Source organism: Syngnathus typhle, linkage group LG3 (assembly GCF_033458585.1).
Source record: "Syngnathus typhle isolate RoL2023-S1 ecotype Sweden linkage group LG3, RoL_Styp_1.0, whole genome shotgun sequence".
Classification (NCBI taxonomy): Eukaryota; Metazoa; Chordata; class Actinopteri; order Syngnathiformes; family Syngnathidae; genus Syngnathus; species Syngnathus typhle.
Window position 1 is genome coordinate 20,052,621 of NC_083740.1, and position 12,928 is coordinate 20,065,548.

A 12,928-nucleotide genomic window follows, 5' to 3' on the forward strand; every position below is an offset into this window, starting at 1 on the left:
TAATGCATATTCAGTAATTGCCTTTTTACTGTATTTGCTGTCTCCCCATTTTCTTGAATGACTTACTTCATTCTCTTGTTCTTCTTTTACTTATCTGTCTTCTCTATCTGCCAATGCCCTTCAGCACTTTTCTCCCTCAATCCCCAGCAGCAACAGAAACCTAATTTACTTGCACTACATTGGCTCAATAGAGACTTTTGTTTGCCAACAGCAGCGGTCACATGGTATCACGTTCAGGGTCAGAGAACATGCAGGGTTGGAAGTTTTGAGGAGCTATTTCGAGTTTAGAGTGTATTTTTGCTGTTGGTTCATCGAAACCTATCTGAACAATTTGCATATAAATGGGATTTAGAGATGGAGTGGAATAATTTTGATTATATTTACAAGAGGTAAGGTTTTAATTAAAAAAATGTTGACTGTACAATCAAGAAGTTACAGACATTTTATGAAGCTCACAATACTTACATTCATAGGGGGTTAAAAGTATTTGGACAAAGTGACAGCTATTAATATAATGCATTTCTTATTACTTGGATGAAATCCTTTGCTGGTTAAGCTCCGGAACCTATAGATACAAACAAATTCAGAATTTTCTTCCAACATATGCTTTGTCCGGTTTTCCATTCCGTATGTACATCAATTTGCTTAAAGTGTCAACTATTTTGTTATACACTAAAACTAAAAGTTCATAAGCTAAGGTGACCACATACAATACTTGAATGTTATTAAACAAGATAGCAGGAACATTTAGAGGCCATTAAACGCACTATCCATGTTCAAGTGGTCCTGTGTAGGTGGTGGGCAATGATCATGTTCTCGGTGACTCATGATGTAACATTGAATCTTGAGTGTGACATTTTTTTTAAACCCCAATTGGTAGGAGCACAACTGATTTTTGATTGGCATTTTTAGGACTATTGAGATCCTGAGGTGCCACCAGCATACTCTCTGAAGGCGCTTGTGTTGCTGGCCAAGAAATAACAATAAAATGCATTGCTTGATATTGTGAAATCTAGTTACAGTATTTAAACAAAGTATGTAATAAATGTGCAGTGTTACCTTTCTTTTGTTGTTTGGGCTCACGTACAAATAACTGAGTATTGTCTTTGCTCCAACTTTGTCATTCAGTTTCTGGTATGTTGCTCCATAGTCAGTTGACCTGAAATTTGATCAGAAAGGTCTGGTGAACATTTGAAATATGACTTGCTGCAATTAAAAGTGATAGTAGGGTTTGACATGGATTAAGGCACTGATATAATTAAGTCCCTATTGAGCTGAATACATCAACAGGCTCTCCCCCAGGATTGCAATGCTCACGTTACAATGGCCACAGTACTGTCTTTCTCTGTTTCATTATTACATACATAATGTGCCCTGCATTTGAGATTTGAATTAATGTTACATAAATTCTGAGAAATAATAACGCTAGTGGGGAAAAAAAAATACATGCATGTAGTTTGAGCACGAATTGAGGTTTATGCAGACATTTGTGTTCTTTATCTCACATTCAGCTATAAAGGCCTCTACGCTAAAGTAAAGGAAAACCTAAAAAACAAAATGGGTTTGAGTCAAAAAAATTTATAACGGAACAATAAGTCTGTCTGTAAGTATGTGTGTCTGTCTCTCCGTCCATCCGTCTGTCCGTCCGTCCGTCCATCTGTCCATCCATCCATCCATCCATCCATCTCCAGCTCCATCCAAGCCATCATAGTATATTCCTTGGTATACAAGTATTGTATTGTCTACACCCCCAACCGTACGTCCCCACCCTTTTTATTCCCTGTAAAGCGTCTTTGGGTCATTGAAAAGCTGTTAGAATAATTAGTTTTGCTGAAGCGCTGGTCGGCCTGAAACCGGAGGTCACATATCTTCGCTCAGGTCAACATGTGCCAGCTAGCCTTGGGGAGTCCTTATACTCCCTTCCTTGTCTTATCTGTGAGAGGCCCTCACTAGTTAGGAACAGAAAGAACATCTTTGTTCTTTGTTCTTTGTTAGTTCAAGAGAAGTCCTTTCTCTTTTGATTGTTTTTGTCCAAGACAGTTTTTTAGTTATCCCATATTTACTCAATGTTTGTTTAAGTAGACTTCATGCAAGTTATCTCACATCTACTTAACGTTTACTGGAGTGTATGCACAAGAGGGACACGGCATCCAGGTTTGGAGATTGCAGCCGGGAACGAGGCTGCCAACCATCTAAGAACAGACTCTGCATTCCTGGGGTCACGGATCGGCCAAGGCCATGCGGCCTCGCACCACACAACATTATTAGCTAGCTGAACAGCGTTGCTACAGTCACTCTCTCCCCTCCCTTTAGTGTAGCAACGCCTCTTGTAACCAGGGCAACCCAATATAAAAAGAGGAGATGACGGTAGGGCAGGGCAGAATTGGTGGAGGACTGTGAACTGGGCCCTCTACCTAATTCTCCTCGCGAGCAAAAGAATACTGGTTGTCTTCTCCTCTTTGTTTCCAGTTTGTAAATAAATGTCTGATGGTATTTAGACCTGACAAGAGCGCTATATAATTTACCGTTTTTTTCCGTGTATAGTGCGCCCCCATGTATAGTACGCACCCCTAACAATGGCATGCTGATGCTGGAAAAAAGCTTGTACCCATGTATAATACGCACCCAATTTTTATGAATTTATTTAAAAAAAAAATTTAATTTTTTTTTTTTTTTTTTTAAGTCCCAAAGATCGTCACACACGCAGGGAGGCAATGGGTCCCATTTTTAAAGTCTTTGGTATGGTCTTAACTAGGCTGGATGTCATTTTTTTTGTTGGCGTTGATTTCTCCGACTGCCCCTAAACGCACCACCGCGCTCCGTGCGCACACGGCGGCTCTGTATGGGAGAGACGTTGAAGAGGAATAAAAACACCCTTGGAAACCAAAACTTGCCCCTCGTCGTGACTCGGAGCCGCAACAAATGTTTCGGATTTGTGTAGGGTACATTGTGACAGACGGCAAACTAGCAGGTGATCGAGCGAGCGTCTGATACAAGAGCATTGCGGTCGTATGGAGCGTGTTTGAAATGAACAGCAGAGACGAAAGGAACAAGGCAAAGTGTTGTGAAATAAAATATTACCTGTAATACGCATTTTGTTATTTGCTGATTGAAACTGCTAATTAAACTGTGAATTGAAACTAATAGGTGGAGAACTGAACTCTCGCTCTTTATATAGCTGACGTGTCTTGCGCAACCGTTCTGCGCATCTGTAATGGCGGCCTCCGTATGACGTCCGGTCCGCGATGGAGATTAAAAAACAAACAATATTTGACAATAACACACCATCGAGGATTGCACCATCGCATCAAACGATGTGTCGTCAATTATGAATTTTACTAAGTGTGTTGGGCAGGATGGCTGAATGCGATGCGCGATTGACAACAAACAAGAAGAAAGGTGAGTTTTATTTCGGGGGAGATTTGTCATGTCTCGTCCCCAGTTTTGCTATGTGTCTAGGTTGTCATAGTTTCTGTTCGTGTCACCCCGCTCTTCCTGTGTCACCTCAATCGATGTAACGTGTTTTGTATTTAAGTCCTGTCTGCCCCTCGCTCACCGTTGGATCATTGCATGTGTTACTGTCATTCTGTTCCTGTCTTTGGTAATGTCACCCTGTCTTTTTGTTCCACGACTTTGTCGGTCAGTCCTGTTGTTGGTTTTGTTGCACCATGACTTTATTTAAAAAAAAAAAAAAAAAAAAAAAAAAAAAATTAATTTTTTTTTCTTTGTACCCATGTATAATACGCACCCCAGATTTTAGGACAATAAATTAGTAAAATATTGCGCACTATACACGAAAAAAAACGGTAAATGAATTATTATTATTATTCCTTGACTACAAAAGTAAGAGTCAGTTGTATAAACATTCCAATTGAGTTTGACTCTAGTTTTAAATTAGACTGAAGGACTGTTAGAGAGACCCCTGAATGCAAAAGAGAAATATCCATGCCGTGCTTGCGAATTTACTGTCCCTTTGTATATATCACTGCCTGGTTTGTGGGTTCCATGGTAAGGATTCAATTTCCTCAGGGTGCACTATTCCGCATGACTCCAGAATCATCAACCCTCTGGTCCATGGGATAGTGACATCGGGTTATTGATCTGCTCTTCAGAGGCTTCTTTAGACGAACCATTGAAGGTATGACTTATTTTCAGTGTCACAGCGACTTTCACAGTTGACCAATAAAACAGTCCAAACTCATCAGATTACAAGATGATGAAAGATGCAATAAATAATAAATTATAGTTTCTAAGGGAGAATGATCCCGACTGATAGGTATCCACCTAGCAAGCGACTCTTTATTTACTGCTCACAGATGTGTGAAGTTGGACTGTGACTCAGATATAATCTTGTGAAATGGAAGTTAATGAAATTGATATCCGGTAATGTGATTTGGATCTCAGAGGAAAATGTAATTACTGTATATTTTAAAAAGAGACAAACATTCTATTGCTCATACACTTGCGGTGTAAACTGAGCTCAGTCCTTGCTCTAGCTGAAATCTTAAATAAAAAGAAGACCACTGAAGACTATTAAGCCATTACAGAATAGTTATTGGTATTAGTATAGTATCTATAGTACTCCACAAAAAATACATCCATCCATCCATTTTCTGAACCGCTTAGTCCCCACGGGGGTCGCGGGAGTGCTGGAGCCTATCCCAGCCGTCATCGGGCAGTAGGCGGGGGACACCCTGAACCAGTTGCCAGCCGATCGCAGGGCACACGGAGACAAACAACCATTCGCACTCGCAATCACACCTAGGGACAATTTGGAGTCTTCAATCGGCCTACCAAGCATGTTTTTGGGATGTGGGAGGAAACCGGAGTGCCCGGAGAAAACCCACGCGGGCCCGGGGTAGAACATGCAAACTCCACACAGGGAAGGCCGGAGGTGGAATTGAACCCGCACCCTCCTAACTGCGAGGCGGACGTGCTACCCAGTGCCCCACCGAGCCAAACAATACAGATTATCTGTAATCTGGATATTGTTTCTTTTAGAAGTAGTAATCAAAACAAAAAAAATAAAGCACAATGCAATTGGTTTGAACATCACATTTTCTTCATTTGATCATTTAATAGTTTGCATCTTAGTATATATTTTTTTATTTAACACCAAGAGAAGGATCACACAACACACTAAAAATACTGACTTGTGGTATTGTTTTATATCAACCACACGAGGGAACCCTTTATTTTTTATACAACCTGTCATGCGTTTTCTTCCATTTATCCGGGGTTGAGTCACAGAGGCAGCAACCCAAACAAAGAAGCTGAGACTTTTCTCTCCACAGCCAATGCATCCAGCTCTTCTCGAGACATTCCCAAACCAGCCATGAGACCAGAGCCTTAAATTTGGCACAGGGTGTGTTCTAAATATATGCAAAATTGGGTTGGACCGGGTGTAATTTTTGCAAATGCATGCAAATCGGCGTATTCAAGAAAGAGTACGCTCATTAAACTCAGAATGCTGGCAACCTAAATATGTCTGTGGACCTTTGACGGTGTCATAGCAGGCATACATATGCCTTGGAGCATTTCTCAAATTGGAATCTGCTGGACATAAGTATCTTCAAGGATTTTACATGCTAAATTGGCAAACAGGCATAGTGAGATTTGGGGCTTGTACTGAGGTCAATATATGTCAGCTTTTCCGCATGTGCCGTCTATGAAAATACAGTCTGTTTAGTATGTTCTCTGTCTTGCCCAGGAGGATATGTGTACTAAACACCTCACCACTAAGGAAGCATCGGAAGCCATTTCATTTGGCTCCTCTCAATGGCGGAGAGTGGTTCTACTCTGTACACCTCCCAGATGATCCAACTTCTCACCCTATTGAAAGAGAGAGCCCAGACACGTGATAGGGAAATGCATTTCAACTGGGTGTATCTGCAATCTCATTTTATATTTTGTTCACAACCCAGAGCTCGTGAATATTAAGGAGAGTAGGAACAATGATAAACCGGTGAATTGAGAGCTTTGCTTTTCAACATTGCTCCTTCTTCACCAGGAGAGACCAAAATGTGGACTACATCACAGAAGACACTGCACTCGCATTTCCCCCCTCACTCATTTTCAGACGCAAAATACTTGAGTCCCTCCGCTTGGGACAAGATCTTATTCCTATACATTGGGTTGTTACACTGCTCAAAATTGGATGGCCACTGGCTAAATGCTGGCCTTTATCCCGCAGATCAGATGCTCAGCGTCTCTTGAGGTCTGTGAGGCAGTAGGCTGTTCTGCATGATGAATCTGACTGAAGCCCAGCTGAGCTTCCCCACATTTGAATTACCAGCAGCCTCCACTCCTGCTGGTGCTGCTACCAGAGCACCGTGAAGAAACCCATAGAGATGTTTGTAAAACCTTATTCAGGCCGTCACAAAATTATAATACCATTTTTTTCCGTGTATAATGCGCAAAATTTAACTAATTTATTGTCCTAAAATCTGGGGTGCGCATTACACATGGGTACAAATTTAATAAAAAAATAATAATAATATTTATTTATTTATTATTATTATTTTTTTAAGAAAATCATGGTACAACAAAACCAACAACAGGACTGACCGACAAAGACGTGGAACAAAAAGACAGGGTGACATTACCAAAGACAGGAACAGAAACCAAACAGACATCATGACAGTAACATGCAACGATCCGACGGTGAGCGAGGGGCAGACAGGACTTAAATACAAAACACGTTACATTGATTGAGGTGACACAGGAAGGGAGGGGCGACGCGAACAGAAACTATGGCAACCTAGACACATAGCAAAACTGGGGACGAGACACGACAAATCTCCCTCGAAATAAAACTTGAAATCACCTTTCTTCTTGTTTGTTGTCAATTGCGCATCGCATTCAGCCATCAGGCCCAACACACTTAGTCAGTAAAATTCATAATTGACGACACATCGTTTGATGCGATAGTGCAATCCTTGATGGTGTGTTATTGTCAAATATTGTTTGGTTTTTAATCTCCATCGCAAACCGGATATCATACGGAGGCCGCCATTACAGATGCGCAGAACGGATGCACAAGACACGTCAGCTATATAAAGAGTGAGAAATCAGTTTTCTTCCCATTAGTTTCAATTCACAGTTTAATTAGCAGTTTCAATCAGCAAATAACAAAATGCGTATTACAGGTAATATTTTATTTCACAACACTTTGCCTTGTTACTTTCTTCTCTGCTGTTCACTTCAAACGCGCTCCATACGAACGCAATGCTCTCGTATCAGACGCTTGCTTGATCATTTGCTCGTTTGCTGTCACAATGTACCCTACACAAATCCGAAACATTTGTTGCGGCTCCGAGTCACGACGAGGGGCAAGTTTTGGTTTCCAAGGGTGTTTTTATTCCTCTTCAACGTCTCTCTCATACAGAGCCGCCTTTTTCACATGTCCGCACGTCACTTTCCTCTCTTTTCATCTGATCGCGGTGGTGCCTTTACGGGCAGTCGGAGAAATCAATGCCAACAAAAAGAATTACATCCAGCCTAGTTAAGACCATACCAAAGACTATAAAAATGGGACCCATTGCCTCCCTGCGTGTGTGACGATCATTGGGACTTTAAAAAAAATAAAAATAATTGGGTGCGTGTTATACCGTTTTTTTCCGTGTATAGTGCGCAAAATTTAACAAATTTATTGTCCTAAAAACTGGGGTGCGCATTATACATGGGTACAAAGTTATTATTATTTTTTTTATTTTTATTTATTTATTTTTTTTTAAAGAAAGTCATGGTACAACATACGACCGCAATGCTCTCGTATCAGACGCTTGCTCGATCACCTGCTCGTTTGCTGTCTGTCACAATGTACCCTACACAAATCCGAAACATTTGTTGCGGCTCCGAGTCACGACGAGGGGCAAGTTTTGGTTTCCAAGGGTGTTTTTATTCCTCTTCAACGTCTCTCCCATACAGAGCCGCCTTTTTTACATGCGCGCACGGAGCGCGGTGGTGCGTTTAGGGGCAGTCGGAGAAATCAACGCCAACAAAAAAAATTACATCCAGCCTAGTTAAGACCATACCAAAGACTATAAAAATGGGACCCATTGCCTCCCTGCGTGTGTGACGATCATTGGGACTTAAAAAAAAAAAAAAAAATTTAAAAAAATCATAAAAATTGGGTGCGTATGATACATGGGTACAGGCTTTTTTCCAGCATCAGCATGCCATTTTTAGGGTGCGTATTATACATGGGGGCGCATTATACACAGAAAAAAACGGTAATTCAAAACTAGTGACATTATTCTTAACCCCTCTCAAACTATTTGCCTTTCTGTGAAATTCTGAACTTTTTCATTGATAAGTCAAAGTCAAAGTCTGCTTTATTGTCAACGTCTTCACATGCCAAGACACACAAAGAGATCGAAATTACGTTTTCTCTATCCCACGGTGACAAGACCTATTACACAATAGACATACAAGTAAACGACACAATATAAAAAACAAGAAGGCACAAACAATAACTAATAAAAGTAACAATAAATAATAAATAAACAGATAACACAACAAATAAGAGCCAGTGTGCATACAGACAGTAAAAGTACAGGACGCTACGCAGAATGGGGAAGCGAGTTCAGGATCCTAACAGCCTGGAGTATGAAGCTGTTTGAGAGTCTGGTGGTGCGGGAGCGCAGGTTTATGTACCTCTTCCCAGCGGGCAGAAGCTCGAACAAAGAGTGAGCGGGGTGTCTCACATCACTCACAATCGCGGTCGCCTTGCTGGTGAGATGGGAGGTTGAAATTTCCTTCAAGGAGGGGAGCGAAGCACCAATAATCTTACCAGCCGTGTTCACTATGCGCTGCAGGGCCTTCAAGTTGTAGTCAGTGCAGCCGCCACCCCAAACAGCAATACAGCTGGAGAGGACGCTCTCAATAGTGCCGCGGTAAAATGTAGTCATGACGGCCGGAGGAGCGCTCGCTCGCCTGAGTTTCCGCAGGAAGTACAGGCGGCGCTGGGCTTTCTTTGCCAGTGATGCGGTGTTGGTGGACCAGGAGAGATCCTCACTGATGTGCACCCCCAGGAACTTGGCGCTGCTCACCCTCTCCACCACAGCACCGTCGATGGTCAGCGGCAGGTGTTGGGTGTGACCCTTCTGGAAGTCCACAACAATCTCCTTGGTCTTGTCGACGTTCAACAGGAGAATGTTGTCCCTGCACCACGTGGTCAGAAGGTCAACCTCCAGCTTGTATTGAGTCTCGTCTCCCTTGGTGATGAGACCCACCAGAGTCGTGTCGTCAGCAAACTTCACTATACGGTTGTCGCTGTAGGTTGCAGTGCAGTCATGCGTCAGGAGGGTGAAGAGCAACGGACTGAGCACGCAGCCTTGGGGGGCCCCCCTGCTCAGCGTGATGCTGGCGGAGATTTTGTCGCCAACACGTACTACCTGTGGCCTCTGACAGAGGAAGTCCAGTAGCCAGTTGCAGAGGTAGGTACTGAGACCCAGCGTTTCAAGTTTGCTGATGAGGCGTTGTGGCACAATGGTGTTGAAGGCAGAACTGAAGTCCACAAACAGCAATCTCACATACGAGTCCCTTCTCTCCAGGTGGGTGAGGGCCGAGTGGAGGGCAGAGCAGATGGCATCCTCAGAGGACGGTTTGGCTCGGTACGCAAACTGGAAGGGGTCAATGGTGGGGGGGAGAATGGATCGGATGTGCTCCATGACAAGCCGCTCATAGCACTTCATGATGATGGGCGTAAGTGCCACGGGGCGGTAGTCATTGAAGCGATGGTGGCAGCTTTGAAACATGACGGGACGATGGCCTGCTGCAGGGTAGTGTTAAAGATGTCTGTGAAGACATCCGTCAGCTCACCAGCGCAGTCCTTCAGCGCTCGACCCGGGATGTTGTCAGGGCCCGCCGCCTTACGGATGTTGATAGCGGCAAGCGCCCTCCTCACGCTGTCAGCGGAGAGGCACAGGGGCAGCTCGTGTGAAAGGGGAGTGGCCTTCAGCGGGCAAGTGCTGTTCTGAGCGTCGAAGCGAGCAAAGAAGCGGTTGAGGTCATTGAGCAGACGGACGTCGCCTTCACAGCTCTGCGGCGCGGGCTTGTAATCCGTGATGGTCTGAATGCCCTGCCAAAGGCTCCGTGCGTCCCTGCTGTCCTTGAAGTAGGCGGTAATTTTGAAATTGCTAACGCTCGTGCACCCTTTTCAAACTATTTGACCTCTTGGTTGACAGTGTTAAATTCTTTTGAAACTGTTTCCTTGATGTTTTTAAAGGACATGGCTTGACAGATTAAGACGTCCGACTACCCTCATGACTCCGTAAGGAGGTCCTGTCGAGTATTGGTCAAAGGGTTTGGGCCATTAACAGCAGTCTGTATCCTAAACATTAAAGGACCCAAAACTGAACCTTGTGGAACTCCTAATGTAACATGACACCAGGGGGATTGAGCACCACTGACAACTCGCTATCTGTGATTAGATAAGTATGACGCAAGCCACTTTAAGAAGTTGCCATGAAATCCGTAAGACACTCTTCACAAGGTTCGTGGGCGGGCTTGAGCCTATCCCAGCAGTCTTTGGGTGGAAGGCGGAGGACACCCTGATCTGGTCGCAAGACAATCGCAGGGCACACATAGACATCCAATCATCCATACTCACAATCATGCCTATGAACATTATAAAGTGGTCAATGGGCCTACCATACATGTTTTTGGAACGTGGGAGGAATGAATGGATGTCTAAAACGATTCTGAAGAATTGGCCGATACAGTTTCTATACTTATGATTGAAATAAGATGACATGCAACACGCACATTTCACTGAGCGCTGAATCTGTCTTCTTGCGCCTCAATCAAATCCACCAAAATCATATTATGAAAATCTGTGCCACTACTGCTTTTTGCCACTTTAAAATCTAGTCTACTTTTTGTCACCAAGTTTCCACATGACCTTTCCACCTTGTAAATTTGCGTAGTTTTGGATAAACTAAAAAATTTCAAACAGTTTAAAGATTTTCTCAATATTTATTTACAATAACGATGTTTATTTACAATCACGTTGTACTCTACAGGGCATTTTTACATTGCACAGAACTACAAAATATTTTTATACGTATGGGGTGTTTTTAGACCTTTTTTTTTTTCTTAAATCTAGATTCCACTCTATGTGCAAATACTTTCCTTGCAGTATCTGACATTTCTTTCAGTATTGTCACTAAGTATTGTCTTGACATTGCCTAACGTTTGCCTTCTTATCCCTGGAATCATTTTTTGTTTTGGGGGTCAAACTCTTCAGTCTACTGAATGCATGAATGATGAGTGTTTCAATCTGAAGAATACTGTTGTAGTCAGTATGCCCAATGGTTTTGCAATCATTTTTCGGGGGGGCGTTGGTCTGGAATACGTAATTTTAAAGTTCCATCATTGGCACTTGAAAATATAAATAGCTTACCTCCATAGAGAGCTCTCAGTAACACTGTTGAGGTTGAAGTCAAATAATTTGGTCAGCATCAAAATCACCTGCAAAAGATGACATAAATAGATTATTTAAATATTTTGAACACTGGAGTGATTAGTTCTACCATAGTCAATTGTCTGTTATTATTCAATATATAATATGGATCAATATTCTTGTTGAAGGTGAGAGCTACCTCTTTGTGATTTTTTGTGATCCATATTTTATGGCAATGTGATTCATATTTTTTGTTTAGAGATCATTTTCATCATTACTTCACTGCAATATAAATACAGTAATCTGTAGTTTATCGCAGATAATTGGTTCCAAGACCACCCGCGATAGGTGAAAATCCCCGATGTAGAGAAAAATATTGTTACAATATCCATTAAAGACTTTTATGAACCTTTATTGTAGTTTATGTATTTATAAGCACTGTATATTGTACTTTTAAATGCTTTTTGTATTTTCAAACACTTCAGTAAACATTCTAAAGTCAAACTGATTTTCATAAACATTATTTAAATAAATAGAAAAAAAATGAGTAAATACATTGTTACAATATCCGCACAAGACTTTTATGAAACATTATTGTAGTTTTATACACTATTGTTTTTTTAAAAAAATGTTTATTTCAAACTGACGTGAAGAAACATTCGTATTTATTTAAATCAATAAGAAAATAAACATGAGTACCGTAATTTTCGGACTTTAAGTCGCACCGGAGTATAAGTCGCACCAGCCATAAAATGCCCAAAAAAGTGGAAAAAAAAACATATATGTATAAGTCGCTCCTGAGTATAAGTCGCCCCCCCACCCAAACTATGAAAAAAAAAACGTGACTTATAGTCCGAAAATTACGGTAAATATATTGTTACAATATCCACACAAGACTTTTATGAACCATTTTTGAAGTGTAAATGTGTCTGGCTCCTCTCTGCTCGTGCTGGCCGACTGCTGGCATCCGCACAAGACTTTTATAATTTTATAAAGTGGCACCGCAAAAAGCCGCGACGCAACGGGGAGTCGCTGATGGTGTAGGGGTGCACTTGGCTGTCTTGTGTATTTCATTTCATATGACGGTGTGAATGTGTGTGTGTGTGAGACTCCGCGATGCACCAAATCTATCCCCAATTTAAAAAGAAAAACGTGATGGACCGCGGCCACGATAGGTGAACCGCAAAGTAGCAAGGGATTACTGTATACAACCTTAACACTTCAAGCACAAAAAAATGTCACATGGCATATGTAGCTGTAAACAATTAGTCACTGTATTTATACAAAAATAAGCATGGTAATCCAATCTATCCCCTATCATTCATGTGTGCCCTTTCCAGGAGCTGTTTGTAATTGGAGTAGTTGAGAAAGTGTGTGACTTAAGTGACTTTGTTAGAGATTTCCACCAGCATGTCATTCCTGTGAGTACAAGCTTAACAGATGCACCTCGGGTGGAATTTCATTGCTTGGGGCCTGTGTGATATCGCTTATTAAGCATGAGGTAACATCTGCAGTCCTCAA

General features: G+C 41.9%; 1 protein-coding gene across 2 annotated transcripts in view; it reads right to left on the minus strand.

Annotated features, from left to right (window-relative positions):
• Positions 1-12,928, minus strand: part of LOC133151487 (VPS10 domain-containing receptor SorCS1) — a 214,455-nt gene that overhangs the window by 135,044 nt on the left and 66,483 nt on the right. For both annotated transcript variants that reach the window (XR_009713916.1, XM_061274566.1), the window contains exons 2-3: positions 11,408-11,475; positions 1,060-1,159 (exon numbers count right to left, since the gene is read on the minus strand). Coding sequence is in view for 1 of the 2 variants with exons in the window: in XM_061274566.1 (XP_061130550.1) it covers positions 1,060-1,159; positions 11,408-11,475 (168 nt within the window). In the remaining variant the exon portion in view is untranslated. The remainder of the gene's footprint in view (positions 1-1,059; positions 1,160-11,407; positions 11,476-12,928) is intronic.